The 15,648-nt window shown below is 52.4% G+C and overlaps 6 protein-coding genes across 6 annotated transcripts; 4 read left to right on the top strand and 2 right to left on the bottom strand.

The window, feature by feature from the left end:
* Positions 1-13: 13 nt before the first annotated feature.
* On the bottom strand, positions 14-779 carry PG994_010272 (uncharacterized protein; the record flags this gene model as incomplete). Its single annotated transcript, XM_066861681.1, has 2 exons — positions 14-448; positions 507-779. 2 exons carry the CDS (start codon positions 777-779, stop codon positions 14-16), a joined length of 708 nt encoding a protein of 235 aa, XP_066710791.1.
* A 3,863-nt stretch (positions 780-4,642) lies between these two features.
* On the top strand, positions 4,643-6,913 carry PG994_010271 (dipeptidyl peptidase 3; the record flags this gene model as incomplete). Its single annotated transcript, XM_066861680.1, has 3 exons — positions 4,643-4,767; positions 4,877-5,916; positions 5,982-6,913. The coding sequence occupies 3 exons, from the start codon at positions 4,643-4,645 to the stop codon at positions 6,911-6,913; spliced, it is 2,097 nt and encodes a 698-aa protein (XP_066710790.1).
* A 605-nt stretch (positions 6,914-7,518) lies between these two features.
* Positions 7,519-8,598, bottom strand: PG994_010270 (60S ribosomal protein eL6). Its single transcript, XM_066861679.1, is given in 4 exon segments — positions 7,519-7,696; positions 7,754-7,981; positions 7,993-8,088; positions 8,451-8,598. 4 exon segments carry the CDS (start codon positions 8,559-8,561, stop codon positions 7,544-7,546), a joined length of 588 nt encoding a protein of 195 aa, XP_066710789.1. The 5' UTR covers positions 8,562-8,598; the 3' UTR covers positions 7,519-7,543.
* A 516-nt stretch (positions 8,599-9,114) lies between these two features.
* On the top strand, positions 9,115-10,616 carry PG994_010269 (Adhesion regulating molecule; the record flags this gene model as incomplete). The annotated part of the gene is made up of 4 exons (XM_066861678.1): positions 9,115-9,165; positions 9,225-9,294; positions 9,353-9,851; positions 10,076-10,616. 4 exons carry the CDS (start codon positions 9,115-9,117, stop codon positions 10,614-10,616), a joined length of 1,161 nt encoding a protein of 386 aa, XP_066710788.1.
* Positions 10,617-12,762: 2,146 nt separating this feature from the next.
* On the top strand, positions 12,763-13,611 carry PG994_010268 (uncharacterized protein; the record flags this gene model as incomplete). Its single annotated transcript, XM_066861677.1, has 1 exon — positions 12,763-13,611. One exon carries the CDS (start codon positions 12,763-12,765, stop codon positions 13,609-13,611), a length of 849 nt encoding a protein of 282 aa, XP_066710787.1.
* Positions 13,612-14,034: 423 nt separating this feature from the next.
* Positions 14,035-15,162, top strand: PG994_010267 (uncharacterized protein; the record flags this gene model as incomplete). Its single annotated transcript, XM_066861676.1, has 1 exon — positions 14,035-15,162. The coding sequence occupies one exon, from the start codon at positions 14,035-14,037 to the stop codon at positions 15,160-15,162; it is 1,128 nt and encodes a 375-aa protein (XP_066710786.1).
* Between the last annotated feature and the right edge of the window lie 486 nt (positions 15,163-15,648).

The raw sequence follows: 15,648 nt of genomic DNA, 5'->3' as shown, positions 1-15,648 counted from the left end.
AGCAGGTGTTTGCTTATGCAGCCTCGTCGATCGTGTGAAGCACCTTGTCTAACGTTTCCCTCTGCACTTCTGCCATGCTCTGGCTCACGTCGATGCTGATCACATCCGTCTCCTCAGCACTAGGGGGTTCCAGTATCTTAAACTGGCTCTCGACCATGCTCGCCCCGAAGTAATGGCCTTGCCGTGCTGCCACCCGCTTTTGCAGCACATCCGCCGGAGCGTGCAGATAGATAAAGTGCAGCAAGACATCATGCGAATAGTAGGGCGCGACTCGAATGACGTCACGATATTTGCGCTTCAATGCAGAACATGTCAGAACTACACTTTCGTTGCCCTTGGCCAGCTGCCGCAGCGACTCCTCGCGCAGCAGCGTCAGCCAGTCCCATCGGTCAGCGTCTGTGAGTGGGATGCCATTGCGCATCTTGTCCACATTAGTCGGAGGGTGAAACTGTGCCACTCATGTTAGCCATATGCTTAGAATGCCCCGGTACTGATGGATGCTCTACCTCGTCCCCTTCTATGTAAGGTACACTGAGTGTTTCTGCGATGTGCTGCGCGACGGTGCTCTTCCCACAGCCAGCAGGGCCTGTGACCAGCCAGATGTGGTGGTGTCTTGGCGCAGGCCGGCCGTTGCTTGCCGTATTTGATACGTTGGGGGTCATGATTGTGTTAAGCGGCTTCGGGTCGGCGCCCAAGGAGTTCATGTTGGAAGCCATGTTCGGGGGAGCAGGTGTTGGAGCACCATTCAGTGAAGAAATCTTATGGTCGTAGGAAAGCATCGTGCCACGGGAATTAAGAGCCGATGTGTGTTGATATATCATCTAGGTAGAGCGTGCGCTGGCAACACCACGTTCGGTGAACTAGTAAACGCCCGCCGAGCCAAGGAGGGAGCTACTGGGGAAGCTCGGTGCAACAACGACCAGCTTGTCTTATGTTTCAATGGACAGCAAAGAGGAACGGTAGGAGTAGGTAGAGTAAGATTGGTCCCAGTTTCCAGGTTTACTTAGGATCATACAAACAAAAGAGAGCAAACTGTTTGAATGGAAAGAAAAGGAGAAACGGGAGGAAACTTCGCGGTAATATGAGTTGGGCAACAGAGGGTGGAGCTTGGGGACGCAAGAATGGTGTTATATGAATAGTTGATGTCAGAACCTAACAGCCGGTTCTTCCCCAGCCCCAAGCGCTCCTTAGGCTAGCCCCTGGGTGGATGGCCATAAAAATTTGCGGGAGCGCCAGGGAATACGGAGAATGGGGGGTATGGGTGTGTGTGCATGTGGTTTGGTGCATGCAGATTGGGGACCGCTAGATGTTGCTAGAAAACCGTTCCCCCATGGGCGACGGTCCGTAGAGTCGTAGTGGCAGCGTACCTGGAACTACCAGCTCCGCCAGGTTTGTTGGGCTGGTTGGCCAAAGGCTCGCTGGAGGAGGGAAAAGAGAAGCCTGACCGGAAGCCTGGCAGGTGGGAGAATCACCTCACTGGGCTAGCGGTATGCACGTCAAAGATGGTAATTCCCAGGGTCCACCAGCGAATCAGATGGTCGGGCAAGACGACAACAGGCCCAGTAAAGAGTTTCTGCGTATCAAGGGGAAGGCATCTTTCCCGGTAGGATCGTCTCAAAAGTCGACCCGGCCCCGTGTTGCCGCCTGCGCTGCGCACACTTGGATGGAGTCCAAGTGGGCTGCTAAGCAAGTCCAGTCCAACACGAGCAGGTAGAAGAAACCAGCCGAGCTTCAAAGCCGCAACTTACCTACATACTTACAGCTTGCATATCCTGGCCAGTGACAGTCGACCACGAATGACCAAGGCATGTAAGAAGTAAGCACGCACACACGCCTGAGATAGATGAGGGTAATTGAGCAGAGGGTCTTTGCTGCTGCGCTTGTGACCAGAAGACATGGAGCCAAAGGGCGCAGGTAGGATCGAATTAATCAATACGGTAGCAGTGACTTGAAGTGACCGGGATCCCATCCTCGATCACATAAAACATGCCAGGGGGTGGTTTCTGGAATTCTTCGAATGGGACGGATTCCCCGGGCAGGCAGGCTCAGGGCAGGCCCAGGGCAGCGCAGAACGGCGGGCAAAACTCCGACCGTCCGACGGAAACAGGGAGACCGACCAAGTAATGGGTCTAGTGTGAACTCCTCAGCCGATGGAGATTCCGACAATTGGAATTCAGGTTTGAACATGTCGATTGAGTTGGGGGTCGCGTGGGGGAAACTATCATGACATGATAACCAATGTATGATCGGCTTGAGAGGCGATCAACCGAACGAGAAGAGTTATGAGGTTAAAACTTCATCAATGTGAGCCATGCACAATTATCCAATGCCAGTGCCAGTACATACCGTAATCTGGTCTGCCGTCAAGGACACATCAATTGATTGATCGGTCTTGTGAAGCCCCAATTATTAATTCTGTTTCGTGATGGAGGACAAAACGTGGTCAGTGGGGAGAGCCTAACTGTGCTTGCCTAAATTAGCCATCGAGCTGCCTGTGTGACACTGGACCAGTCAGAGACGCCTTGCGCCTTGACGGGCAAATTAAAATAACGTCTCGTGTGTGGTTTTTCCCACGATCACTCACAAACCTTACTTCTCATATCATCTCCGATTTTCGGGGAGGAGAATACTACCATGGAGGTCAGCATTGCCCCGCAACTCCGGGAATCGACTCTCGCACATAAACTCTTCGTAGCATGCAAATGCCGGGAAGCCCGCGATACAACGTTCGGTTTTGTTTGCTGTCCACTATACACTCTCTGGTCGCATGACCAGCAGCAGATGCAGCCTCGTAAAATTGCGTGGGCAGTCTCTAGCAAATCGAAAGCATACTGGTAATAATTTAGCATTATCGCCTTCATAATCGAGAAGTGTAACGCACCCGTCCTGTCAAGCTATCCTTTGATAGCTTGATTTCGTCCAGCCGTTCGATCCCGTCGTTCAACGCTTATCGCAGATGCAGGTAGGGCACCCCAACCTGGGGACCGTGGTTGCATTACATCTCGGTTGTCATGCGGATCAAACTCGGCCTGCGAAGAGCGGCTGCTGGTTCAAATATTACCCTATAGGTCCTCCCTCGATCGTCGCAGCCGGCCGCAGCCGGCATGGGTTTCTTGATCGTTTCCCAAGACTGGCATGTTATCCTTTCTGACCATTGAGATGCTCTCGTTAACTACTTCTGCTGTTATCTGGTCGGGTGACCTATATACACTTTATACACTTGTTTATCCCGAAAGTTTCTTAGATAGTGGATGCCGATTTATACACTAGATAAATTATTCACAGGTCTTATTGATTTCTTCCTTGTAGGATATACATGAAGTCTTCTAGCCAAGACCTAGAAGCTACGCGGACAACTAATCCATACATACCTATTCGCGATGCCGCGGCTGGTAGTAGAGATGGATTTAATGGTTATAGAAAGATAGAATGTCTTCCCCGCTATCCCATTGCTAGCTATCCCGTCCCTGATTATCGCGTCTCTAACCCGGCACCGAAGTGATGTTACGAGAATGACATTGTTTGGGCTTACTAGACCCATACCTCAGTCTACTCAACTCACGCATTTCATGTTTCCCATATCGGCTGCTTGGCCCTTGTCACGTTGCGATTTGGGTACCGCCTAAATATGTATTCTTCTCCCTGAGACTTGGCATGCGTTACCAGCCCCAACGTCGGGCATGAAAAGGGCCAGTCCATGCGTATCTATGCGTCTGTACCATCATGTAAGAGTTGCTAAAGAATCTAGAATCTGCAAAGCGGATATACTCAGAGTAGTGTTTTATATCTTCGAAAACCGGGGGCTGTATGTATTGCAGAGACGCCTTCTTAACTTCATGCAGAAGACACATTGAAGCTCTTGTGGTTGGTCATATTGGCCGAGTTGAATGCCCTCAAAGAAAACTCATATCCGCGTAGAGAAAGATACAACCACAAAATACTATAAATATACCATGTATAAGATCTGAGCAAGGGATACCCCCATGGTTGGACTCTTTGCTTGATCTTACACTGTCGAGTTGGCCATGGCTGACTCAGCAACGTGTGGCACACCCGGCTCTCGCCGTTGCTACCAGGCTTATCGATTTGTTGTGGCGGATACCGGCGCTTAGTGATCTCGGTGTTTGGTTTCTAGTTCTAGACCGTGAGGATTCCCGATTCTTGCTCTTAAGTTAGGTATCGTTTCATGAGCGATTCGCAATTGACAATTAATACCTAAGAAACACGACAAACCACGCACCGGGAAGGACCAGAAACACCAGACCAGACGGTTTATTAGCGCTGCTGCAGCTTATGTGTGTGACCCTAGGTAAGTAGGTAGGGTCAAGCTGTAGTCCGCCTGCGGAGAATTGAGTTGCAGAAAGCTTATTGGGCCCCGCTCAGCCTATGTGAGGAAGGTATTGAGTGAAAGTGGAAAGAAAGCGGCTACGGCAAACGACGGGGCGCCGACTTCCCCTCTCCCTCAATGACCATTTCAACCTTTCCTCGAAGTCTTCTGAGACAAGGCCTTTCGAGATCTAGATTCCTCACGACTGCTGGCAGTTTCTATCCCACCTCACTTCTCACTGCCGCCGCATCGCAACCCTTGAAATACCAGAACAAGCAGCACGTTTGGGCCCGATCCTACGCAACACCCTCGAAAATGCACGCCGACGATCTGAAACACTACCTGGCCGACTCCCCTCCCAGCATCGTCAGGCTGGAAATCGAGAAGCACTTCGAAGCTCTGGACGACAGGCAGAAGCGATATGCTCACTTCATCAGCCAGTAGGTTAAGCCTGTCGACTTCTGCTACCCCGAACCTCCGTACACGTGACAAGTGGATCGTGCAGGTGCGACTCCCACAGACGTAACACTAAATAACACATTCCTAAAGGGCTTCCTTCTCGGGCACAAGGATCGTGTTACGGCAGATCTCGCCCGAATCTGAGGCAATTTACGACTTCATCTTAGCACTGCATAAGAGCACCGGGGGTGACTGGAAGGCTCTACAGTCCAAGGCTGGCATTTCGGAGGAGGAACTACAGCAATTCCTGGAGTATAGCGCCCAGTTCCTTGGTAACAATGGCAACTACAAGAGCTTTGGAGACTCCAAGTTTATCCCGAGATGCTCCGAGTCTGCGGTTGCTGCCCTCGCGGCTACTTCCCCGGAAGCAAAGAAGTTCTATGAAGCTACCAAGGGCGGCATCTTCTCATCAGACAAGCCTGGTCTCATGCATCTGGGATACCCGGGGGAGGGTCACATGACCACCTACTATCCCGAGTCGTCAGACATCACTAAAGATGAAATCGACGCTGTTGCTGATTGGATGGGTGACAAAGGTCTACTGCCCGAGAATACAAGACTCGCCAAGACCAACAGTGGCAATGTTTTCGAAATCTTGATTGCTTCTGCAGACACCAGTGTTCCCAGCGAAGGTGGTGATATCGGCAAGGAGACCGAGTTCAAAATCGCCGAGGGCCCGCTGGCAGGAAAGACCATCAAGCTCGTCTACGGCGACCATTCTAAGGAGATGGCCGCTGTCACCCACAACATTCAAAAAGCCGCCGAAAATGGCGCCAACGACACTCAGAAACAGATGTACAATGCATATGCCAAGTCCTTCAAGGACGGCTCGCTTCTCTCTTTCAAGGATAGCCAACGCTTCTGGATTCGGGATAAGGGCCCAGCGGTAGAGAGCAACATTGGCTTCATTGAGACTTACAGAGATCCGGCTGGAATCAGGGGTGAATGGGAAGGCTTTGCTGCCGTCGTGAACCAAGAACGGACTAGAGCATTCGGCGCTTTGGTCGACGCTGCCCCAAGTCTCATTCCCCTTTTGCCATGGGACAAGTCCTTCGAGAAGGATAAGTTCCTCGCGCCTGACTTCACCTCGCTTGAGGTTATGACATTTGCTGGCTCGGGCATCCCTGCTGGTGAGTACTTGCCAAGCCTCCTGCTCGCGGGGTCTATTGCATGACTGACTGCTGACATATCCTAGGTATCAATATTCCAAACTACGACGACATCAGGCAAACTGAGGGTTTCAAGAACGTATCTCTTGGTAATGTGTTGTCTGCCAAGGCTCCCAATGAGAAAATCCCCTTCATCGCAGACAAAGATCTGGACTTGTACAGAAAGTACAGGGATGCATCGTTCGAGGTTCAGGTCGGTCTGCACGAACTGACTGGACACGGATGTGGAAAGCTGTTGCAGGAAACGTCGGAGGGCGAATACAACTTCGACAAGGCAAACCCGCCGGTCTCCCCGTTGACCGGCAAGCCCGTCACTACTTGGTACAAGCCTGGCCAGACCTGGGGCTCTGTCTTCGGTAGCATAGCCGGTGCCTACGAGGAGTGCCGAGCGGAGCTGGTGGCCATGTTCCTCAGCTGCGAGTTCCCCGTGCTCAAGATCTTCGGCTTTGGCGACGGTTCCGTCGATATGGACAGCGAAGCTGGTGACATTCTCTACACTTCTTACCTGTCAATGGCAAGAGCCGGTCTGGTCTCCCTCGAGATGTTCGACCCCAAGAGCCGCAAGTGGGGACAGCCTCACTCCCAGGCTCGATTCTCGATCTTGCAGTGCTTCCTCCAGGCCGGCGACGACTTCTGCAAACTGGAGTACTCCGGAGACGACGCGCGCGACATCAAGATTCAGATTGACCGGTCCAAGATCTTGACCACCGGCCGCAAGGCGGTGGGTGACTACCTCCAGAAGCTGCACATCTACAAGGCCACGGCCAACGTCGACACGGGCATTAAGTTCTTCAACGAGATGTCGGGCGTCGATGCCGACTACTGGGGCAAGAAGGTCCGCGACGAAGTGGTCCGCAACAAGCAACCCCGCAAGGTGTTTGTACAGGCCAACTCGTCCTGGACGAGGCGTCGGGCAAGGTCACAATCAAGCACTACGATGCTACGCTCGAGGGCATGATCCAGAGCTGGGCGGAGCGCGAGACTTGAATCCCCAGATTACCCACCTTGCTGGGATCCGGAATGGCGAGACTTTAACTCAAGGATCGAACGTATTTATGCTGCCTTTCTTAACGATGTTATGGCAGCTATATAGCTAGAGAAAAGCATAAAGGAATTAGACGTTTCGCGGGATGGCGGGCCAAGAGGCTTATCATGTTATTCGTGATTATTTTGATTGAGGTCACACGTGAACGCATCCAAGCAGGGCTGCGATATGGATTACGGAGGCACCGCATGGGCATGGAGCATTCTAGCCCAAATCATAGGTGTACCATGGATCACATGTTCCCATTCCTCATTGAATAACGCCATATGCTGTGTAGTCATTGTATAACAGCCAGAACCGACCAGAGATTTGTCATATGCTCTCTTTTTTGTTTGTTGACTGTGAACCTCATTACGGACGCCAGAATCAATGTGACCAAATGACCTTCAACGTCCAGATGCAATTGACAAGCCCGCCCACATTCCGCAAGCCTGTTCATAGCGACCTTTCTAGTTGCCTTTCGCCCCTAAAGTAACAAATCATCCCATGCGACGAAAGCTCGCGAGTTCTCCGAATCCGTGCCGTTGTAGACAAAGTGGGTATCTACCACTTCATCTCGTGGGGCTTGTCACCCTTGCGCAGGCTGAAAGAGCTGGCAAGGTAGCTGGCGAGCATGTCGACCTTCTTGATGCTGGCAATCAGAGCCTTGTCGACAGTCTTCTGGTCTGCCGCGCGGCTGCTGCTGATCTCCTTCTTCTGCACATAGTTTATTAGTCCCCTTCTTGTCCGTATCATAGCAGAATCCAAACGTACCTGTGGCTTTTCTCCCTGCTTGAAGAAAGCCTCCTCACCGGCCTTCTCTGCGGTACGGTCACGGGCGAAGTACTTCTCGGAAGCAATCTCGTCAACCTTCTTGGTGTCGAGGCCGCTCAGGTCGATCTTGTAGGAGGTGGCGATGACGTATCGGGAGTTGACACGGCGCAGAGGAACACCGTTGATCTTGAAGGGACCGGTGACCAGGAGAACACCCTGGTCGAGGTTCTTGAGGAGACAACGCGCTTGCCGCGGAAACGGCCAGCGAGCAGGATCAGGACGGTACCGGGTTGGAGAGTTGAGCGGGGAGCCCAGGCACGAACAGCCTTGCGGACCTATTGAAAGCCAGTCAGTCAGGATGTCCAATGAAGAAACACGCAGCTTGTTCCGTCGCATATCGAAGTGGCATGGCATCTTGTCCCGCTGGCTCCTTGATAACAAATATCCCATTCCGTGCTTGCTCTGGGACTTGCGCTGTCTCAGCTCAGATGCAAACCCAAAGGCATGTATCCAGGGCTCCCAACTGAGCATGAGGCATGCCCAGTCCCTCCTTTCCTTCCCCCCGTACGCTATAACCAAGCCCAGTATCGTGAAATCGGATGCCCCTCGGAGCGGCGGGTAATGTTCAAGAGCCATATGCCAATTCGATATCGTAGAAACAAGTCATGCTGCCGCATTGGATCGCATAAAAACTCACCGACTTGGGCTGAGCCTCGTCATCGGCAGGGTACCACTTCTGGGCCTTCTGGGAGTGGTGAGGCACCTCCCGGGTCGACTTGCCGAACGTCTTGCTGGTAGGAGCCGACATTTTGACGATTTGGTCGATTTGTCGTCGTGGGGAGAGGATGGTTGACCGAAAGGAAGAAAAGAAAAATAAAGAGAAGAACCGAAATCTCTCTGTCCTACCTGTCGGGCGATTTGGTGTTTGCGCGGGTGTTCGTCGTTGGTGGGTTGATAGACTACGACTTTCTTGGTCCCAAGCACACACTCACAAAAATCGGCAAAATGCTGGCTTTGTGGGTTTTCCAGCCCTGGAAGAATTCCCAAGGTTGCTTGGTTCGTGCATTTTGATAAGATAAGCCGGCTGAGGAAAATCTTAGGGACCGAGCATCAGCCACAAGTGGGGTGTTATGTCATCGGGGTTTAAGTCCGGTCTGGGAGTTGCTGAGGCCCAAGCTCCCTGTTCACCTCACCCATTGCCTACGAAGCTCCGTGGTAGCCTTGCATACAAATAGAGTGCGTTGTGATATCTGTGACAAACAGCCTGACCTGAGATTGAAGTCGTCATCCTCACCCACCATACCTACCCGTTCTACCTTTCGTCTATTCCACTTCTGATCGTCAGCTACAAGTCGCCCATCATGTCTATCAACCCCATCATAACCTTCAAGGCTGGCATATGCGACATTGATGTAAACTGTCCTAGGACCCCTACGCCAACAAGCAATTTGGCCGCTAACATCCCAACCAGTCGTCGCAGAAGCCCTACAAGGTAACAGCAAAGCCCGAACCGGGCTATGTCTATCTCTACTCCGAAGATGGTACGTCTAGACATCAAGTTGCTTTCGTGAACTAGGCCTGGTCCTCTGACTATCACAGATCTTATCCATTTCTGCTGGAGAAAGCGAAGTGAACCTTTAGACAGCCCCGAACTCGACCTGGTTATGGTGCCAACCGATGGCCATTTCGTTCCCCACGAATCCGATAAGCAAACACATGCGTCTTCCAAGACCAACGGACGAGTCTTCGTCCTCAAGTTCATGTCCTCGTCTCAACGTCACATCTTCTGGCTTCAGTCAAAAGCTCAAGGTCGCGATGGTGCGGCAAGCTACTTCAGCCCAAGAGATCTGAAAATCGGACAGATCGTCGATACTCTTCTCCAGGGAGAAGAGGTGAATGTGAACGCCGAGCTCGCATCGATCAACCACAGCCGCCCATCGCGCCCCGACGATGATGATGAGACGATGGAAGATGTTGAGGGACCTGGAGACTCTTCTCGGGGCGGCGGCGCTGGCGGCGCTGGTCCGGGGGCTACCGGTGGCGATGTACGAGAAGAGGGCGAGGGTTCTAGAGAAGGTGGCGCTGATGGAGCAAGAGCGTAGGTACACTCTCATTCGAGCGAATCATGGCGTTGCGGTGCGAATGCAGGAATTTAGTCACGAGGGGAACCTTGCATGGCACATGAGATCAGGGAGTTGGAAGCACGACCTAAGATGTGGATATTTGTATTTGTAGAGCTTGGTGCTAAATCAGCAACTGCAACATGAATGTGCTTAGATTCAAGCCAGTACTACCAGAACTCAGCTAACTTCAATGTTATAGTGCTGCGGGTGGTTCATCTGATGCTGCTACTGCCGTAAGAAACTTTCTCGATTCGCTGAAAGGAGGTTCTGGAGCTGGAGGTGCCAGTCAAGGGGAGGGCAACTCATTCCCACACCTGTCAGACCTCCTGCCCCCTCCCGCAACCATACCTATGGCAAGGCACGCCTCTGAGGAGGAGGTTGATAATCTTCTGAGTTTCCTGCCCCCGGCGGTGCTGATTCTTGCCCAACAACCCGATGCGGGCGACAGCTCCGCCGAGCCTACGCCGGCTGCGATCGAGGCGGCTAAGCAGGCCATGAGCCTCGGCCAGAAGAAGGCACTACTGGAGAAGGTCTTGCGGAGTCCCCAGTTCCACCAGAGCCTCACGAGTCTGACGATGGCTATTCGCGATGGTGGGCTGCCGACTATCGCCGATGCGCTATCCGTCAAGGTCGAGAACGGAGGCTACATGAAGGGTGGCAGTATGCCCCTCGGCGGAGGTGATGCCGTTGAGGCTTTCGTGGAGGGCGTGAAGAAGACTGTGGAGGAGAAGAAGCAGTAAATTTGCTTCAACTTGGTATTCTCCCATGTACCATACAACAAACAGCCCCTGTCGGACCTAAATCCTCACTGGGGCTTGATAAATTACAACAACAAGCGATGATTATATGACACCCTAAATGAGATTGCATGTCAGGTCATAACATGTTTCAAGCCGAAAAGGCAGTGAAGCGTAAACTACGTGGAACGATAACCCCTGGGTTGTTGGCAATTTTCATGCCATGAGCCGTCCCTTGGGCAATTACGTTACCTACCTCGAGGCCAAATAGAGAATCTTTGAATTTGGCTGCTTTACTGCACCAATTCGCCAGGTTTAAGGAAAGTTCCCGGGACTCCTGGGTAGGGACATAAGATCTTCCTTGGAGACGGGATGTGGTGCGCCCAATTAACCATAATACTCTGCAAAGAAGATACCTAAGCCAATGAGTCAAATGAGGATCTTGTTTAGTAGTATGTAAGTGATATGCGCTTGCGGGTCTAGACTCTAGACTATTCACCATTATCCAATGCCCGAAGCTGAAAGTTCAAGACTTACTCGAACAACTCAAGGTGCGGAAACAGTCTATCTTTACACGAAACCAAGGGAACTTCCATGTCCATCGTCAGTTTGATTTTAGGCATGGTTGCATACGTGGGACGTGTCTGTCACTAGATCCGTACTGTATCAAGTCTGCTGTCTCCAGATTCCAGTAGGTCTAGCCTCTGTGTATCCTACACCTTATTATTGAAGTCGAACCAAGTCGAACCACAACATGCCCCGCCAAACCGGAATGCGGGGCATTGCCATATGCCGGACTATAAACCAGGCTATTCCCCATGAAGGAACCCGCGTCTTTCCGCCAAGACTTCCCCGGTGTGCCCGCATGGTCTTGTCTCGTCTCGTGTATGGAGAGAGCAAAGCACAATTATTAGCTGACCTTTGCCCGGTCAGGTGAGGTCAGGTATCGGTGACCAAATCATCCTTGGCTATTGGTCGCACTATTTCATCACTTTTGGTGGTAACACTCATTCCTATACCCAATGCTACGTCAGGTATGCAGTGCAGTCCAGTTGCACTGCAGGCTGCAGCTGCCACAGCCGTTCTTCTCCTGACTTGAACTGGAAACCCCACCTATTACGTCTTGCGGTATACTTTTGTCAGCGCTGGTATCTACCTAGCTCCTAGCAGACGCTGGAGGGAGTGGCTACTAACGATCGAGATATGCCTTGTGCCATGCTGTCATAATACCCACCGCGTACGAAAGTCCAATCCGACTCCTTCAAGGGCGACGGGCTAAGCACCACCCAAGAGAAACGAAAAGTATCCTGGGTCCTCCCGCGGATCACCTGGCCTGGGGTTCCAAATGGCTGCAGTGTCACATACGAGATGGGCCGGACAACTATGCCCGAAGCGACTATTGTGTCCATTCGTGGAAACCTGCAGATCTGCTTTGCGGCTCACACCTCTCCACGTCGTCAAGCTTCGTCCAGCAGAGCGGTAGGCACATGTAGTAGCTGCCCTAGGGTGGAGAGCCGATTCCGGCAGCAAGCATCCAGTAGGAAGTCTCGCCTTTGCAGTCCGGAGCCGTGTTTCGAAGAATCCTCTTCCCACAAAGGGTCGGCTAGTGGTGGTAGTCAGTCAGTTGGCTTCCAATGAATCAATTGATGCAGCCGACGTCAACCCTTTCAATCCCGTTCGGGTTTGCATACCTACCTACGTTACCTGTCCCTACTACCCACCGCAGGGTCCACGACCTATTGGATTGGGTTCACCTGCTTTTGACTCCGTGGATCCAGAAATCCCTAAGAGAATAAGAAGACCACGATACCCCTCCCCTCTCGACTGCTATTATGATTCTGTCCTTTCTACACACTCTTTTGCAACACACGCCTAAGATTACACAAGGCTTTAGGCTCAAGGTTTGATAAATTCAGTCAGTTGCCTCCTTATCTAAAGGACCCTCTACAACCCACAAGAACCCCCTCTAGCACCCAGACAAGACCTTCCCACCACCTCTAGTGCAGACCAACCTGCCCTACCTCGGGACAGGAAATCATTCCTGGCGTACACAGACACGCATACACACATATACACACTCTCCATTGCTCGACTTTGATCTGCCATGTCTCTCTCATACACACATACGGGCCACGCCCCTTCGAGCTCAATGGTCGAGGTGACTAAGGGCAGCGAGGATGGGCTCACCATCAGCGTGTCTCTCAGACAAGATCCTCTGTCTGTTACGCTGGACGGACCAGCCATTTTCACTTTGGCCATCGGCCTGATTCTTAGTTTGCATCTCTTGCAGCCTTCTGTTATTGTCACACTCATTGGCCTAATGCCCGTTGCCCTCTACATCCGGAATGATTATTATAACTACCTGAAGCTGGGACCTGGAGGAACACCAGCCACTTTTCAAGGCTACCTCCGCATCAACTGGTTCAAGCTTTGGGCGTTACGGGACCCTCTCGAGCCGCTCCAGGAAGACCCAACATTAGAGCCGGCCGCAGGTATCCTCGGGAAAACTCCCCTCCCTTACCGGTGTGGCCCGCGGCCTAATGTCGTCGGCATCGCGCCTCAACGGCAGGTGGACCAACCGGGCTCGAAGGAATGTTACTTGAAGCTTCGGAAGATCCTGGAGCAGCACAGCCGCAAGAACAACGCAGTCATTGGGATCGGCACATCTTGCTTCGAAAAGCACGGCATGGGTCTATTTTCACGCTACCCCTTCAACAACACCTGCCAAGGCGAGATATGCCATGTTCACAACACAGACTATGCTATGCATATGAATCTTCACCCGAACGACGTGAAGGAAGTGCTCAAGAAGGGCTGGGGCCAACGCCACCCACTGGCATGCAAGACGTGGCTCCGAATGCCCGTGCCAAGACAGTTCATGCTGGTGTATGCACCAAGAAACATGGACGAGCTGAAAATAGTTTGCAGGATAATAGAGGCGGCGGAATGGTGGGTGATGGCGAAAGAGTATGAGATTGATACCTTGGAAGACTCCTAAGCAGGTTCAGGAAGTCCGGCAGACTGAGCGATTGTCTCGTCCATGTATTCTGTCCTATACCCCATGGAGTTTTGGATAAAATATAGTTATTGCGTTACTCAGTCATGGTGACACGCTTATGGCATTTCTCGAGGTGACGGGACACTTTTGTATCATAATGTCGTAAGTTGACTTACACCGAGCGGGATGGTGGGGCATAGGTAATCATTAGGAGGTACCTAATGCAGTTCAGGCGGGGCCTGCATGGTGGGGGCCAAGATCATGGGCAGGTTAGGAAGTACTTACTTGCCAAGACCTTGGAATCAATTCCGCTCTATCTTCCATCCGACTGATGAGCTCAAGTTTACTTTTCACTAACCTACTATTGTACCTGCAAGTAAACCTCTTTTCTAGCATTGGGGAGATTTCACTAAAGGGAAAACCATGGCGACAGAGGCACCCCCAGGCTTGTCGTTCCCGATCGACCCACAAGAGTTTGACAGTGACGAACGCATCTCCTTCTCGAGGACTGACAATAAGTTCATCGCGGTCCAGGATGACGGAACCGAGTTTGAGTTCGACTCGCAGCTGAAGCGCTGGATCCCCATCTTCGACGAAGACCTCATCGCGCAGCAACAACAAGCCTACGGCGCGAATGCCGACCCCGCCGACGACGAGACCACAGCGCAGCCGAGCCGGAAACGGAAGAACGGCGGCGGGAAGAACGACCGACCCCCGAAAAAGCCCAGGCAGAATACCGCTGTTTACGTCACCGGCCTACCCCTAGATGTGACAGTAGACGAGGTGCACGATGCCTTTTCGCGGAAATGCGGCGTGATTGCCGAGGAGATCGACAGCGGGCGCCCACGCATCAAGCTCTATACCGATGACAGCGGCAACTTCAAGGGTGACGCGCTGGTCGTCTTTTTCAAGCCCCAGAGCGTAGAGATGGCCATTATGCTGCTGGACGACACGGACTTCCGGTATTCCGCGTCGGGGCTTCCGAGTGGGAAGATGCGCGTCCAAGCGGCCGATTCCAGTTACAAGAAGACGCAGCAAGAGACGGAGGCAGAGAGGGGCGCAAAGGCGGCAGCGGACGAAGGCGACAAAGTGGTCTTGACCAAGCCGAGGGACAAGGCACGCGAGCAGGACAAGCAAAAGATCATCAAGAGGACGCAGAAGCTGGACGCGAAACTGGCCAACTGGGACGACGACGACCCCTACGGCGGCCAGCTCGAGACCAACGCGCGCAAGGAGCGGCTTGTGATACTACGGCACATGTTCACGCTCCAGGAGCTCGAAGAGGACCCGGCTGCGCTCCTGGACATCAAGGAGGACATCCGCGAAGAGTGCTCGAGGCTGGGCCAGGTGACGAACGTGGTACTGTACGACCTCGAGGAGGACGGCGTCGTCAGCGTCAAGTTCAAGACGCCCGAAGCGGCGGAGGCGTGCGTCGAGATGATGGATGGCCGGGCCTTTGGCGGCCGGACCGTGAGAGCGACCATTGCCTCGGGCCGGGAGAGGTACCGCAGGTCCGGGAAGGGGCAAGACGAGGAAGCGGCCGATGCGTGAGCAACGAGAGGGAGAGGGCAAAACCCCTTGTATTAATTGGATGCAATCTACAAATCAGATCACGCATTTTTGTACTCTATATACCTTGCCTCTTTAGAAGCGACAACTACTGCGCGGTTGAGGCTGATCGCCTATGCGCCGGCTAGTATGAAATGCTTGCTTACTTCTTGACTATACGCACTTGAGGTAAGCCAATTCGGGACTTTCAGATAGATACTCAAAGCACTGCTATCTCAACCATTCCTACATGAGTTGGGGCTTGAGCTCTCCTGCACTTAGGGCTTGAGGAACTGGTGAGACTCAGTACATGTCGCATATATACCCTACGCTAGCTACGTCTTGAGTCGGTAGAGGCCAATGCCCAAGGGGGTGCTCGACTCAGCTGATATTGCGAAACGTCGCGGCGTGAATAGTTCTGAAGAGCATCAAATAAAGCCGATATATACATCTTATGAATAGCTAACATTGATCTCCAAACTAGGTACA

The sequence above is a fragment of the Apiospora phragmitis genome (genome assembly GCF_038363925.1).
Source record: "Apiospora phragmitis strain CBS 135458 chromosome Unknown utg000010l:1.0-9815664.0:1.0-9183399.0, whole genome shotgun sequence".
Lineage (NCBI taxonomy): Eukaryota > Fungi > Ascomycota > Sordariomycetes > Amphisphaeriales > Apiosporaceae > Apiospora > Apiospora phragmitis.
This window is presented reverse-complemented; position numbering and strand designations above follow the sequence as displayed.

Excerpts from the sequence above, each read along its gene's own strand:
- PG994_010270 (XM_066861679.1), bottom strand. The coding sequence starts at position 8,561 with ATGTCGGCTCCTACCAGCAAGACGTTCGGCAAGTCGACCCGGGAGGTG. Across the intron at positions 8,089-8,450 it reads ACGAGGCTCAGCCCAAGTCG|GTCCGCAAGGCTGTTCGTGC; the intron begins GTGAGTTTTTAT and ends GGCTTTCAATAG. Across the intron at positions 7,697-7,753 it reads AGCAGGGAGAAAAGCCACAG|AAGAAGGAGATCAGCAGCAG; the intron begins GTACGTTTGGAT and ends AACTATGTGCAG.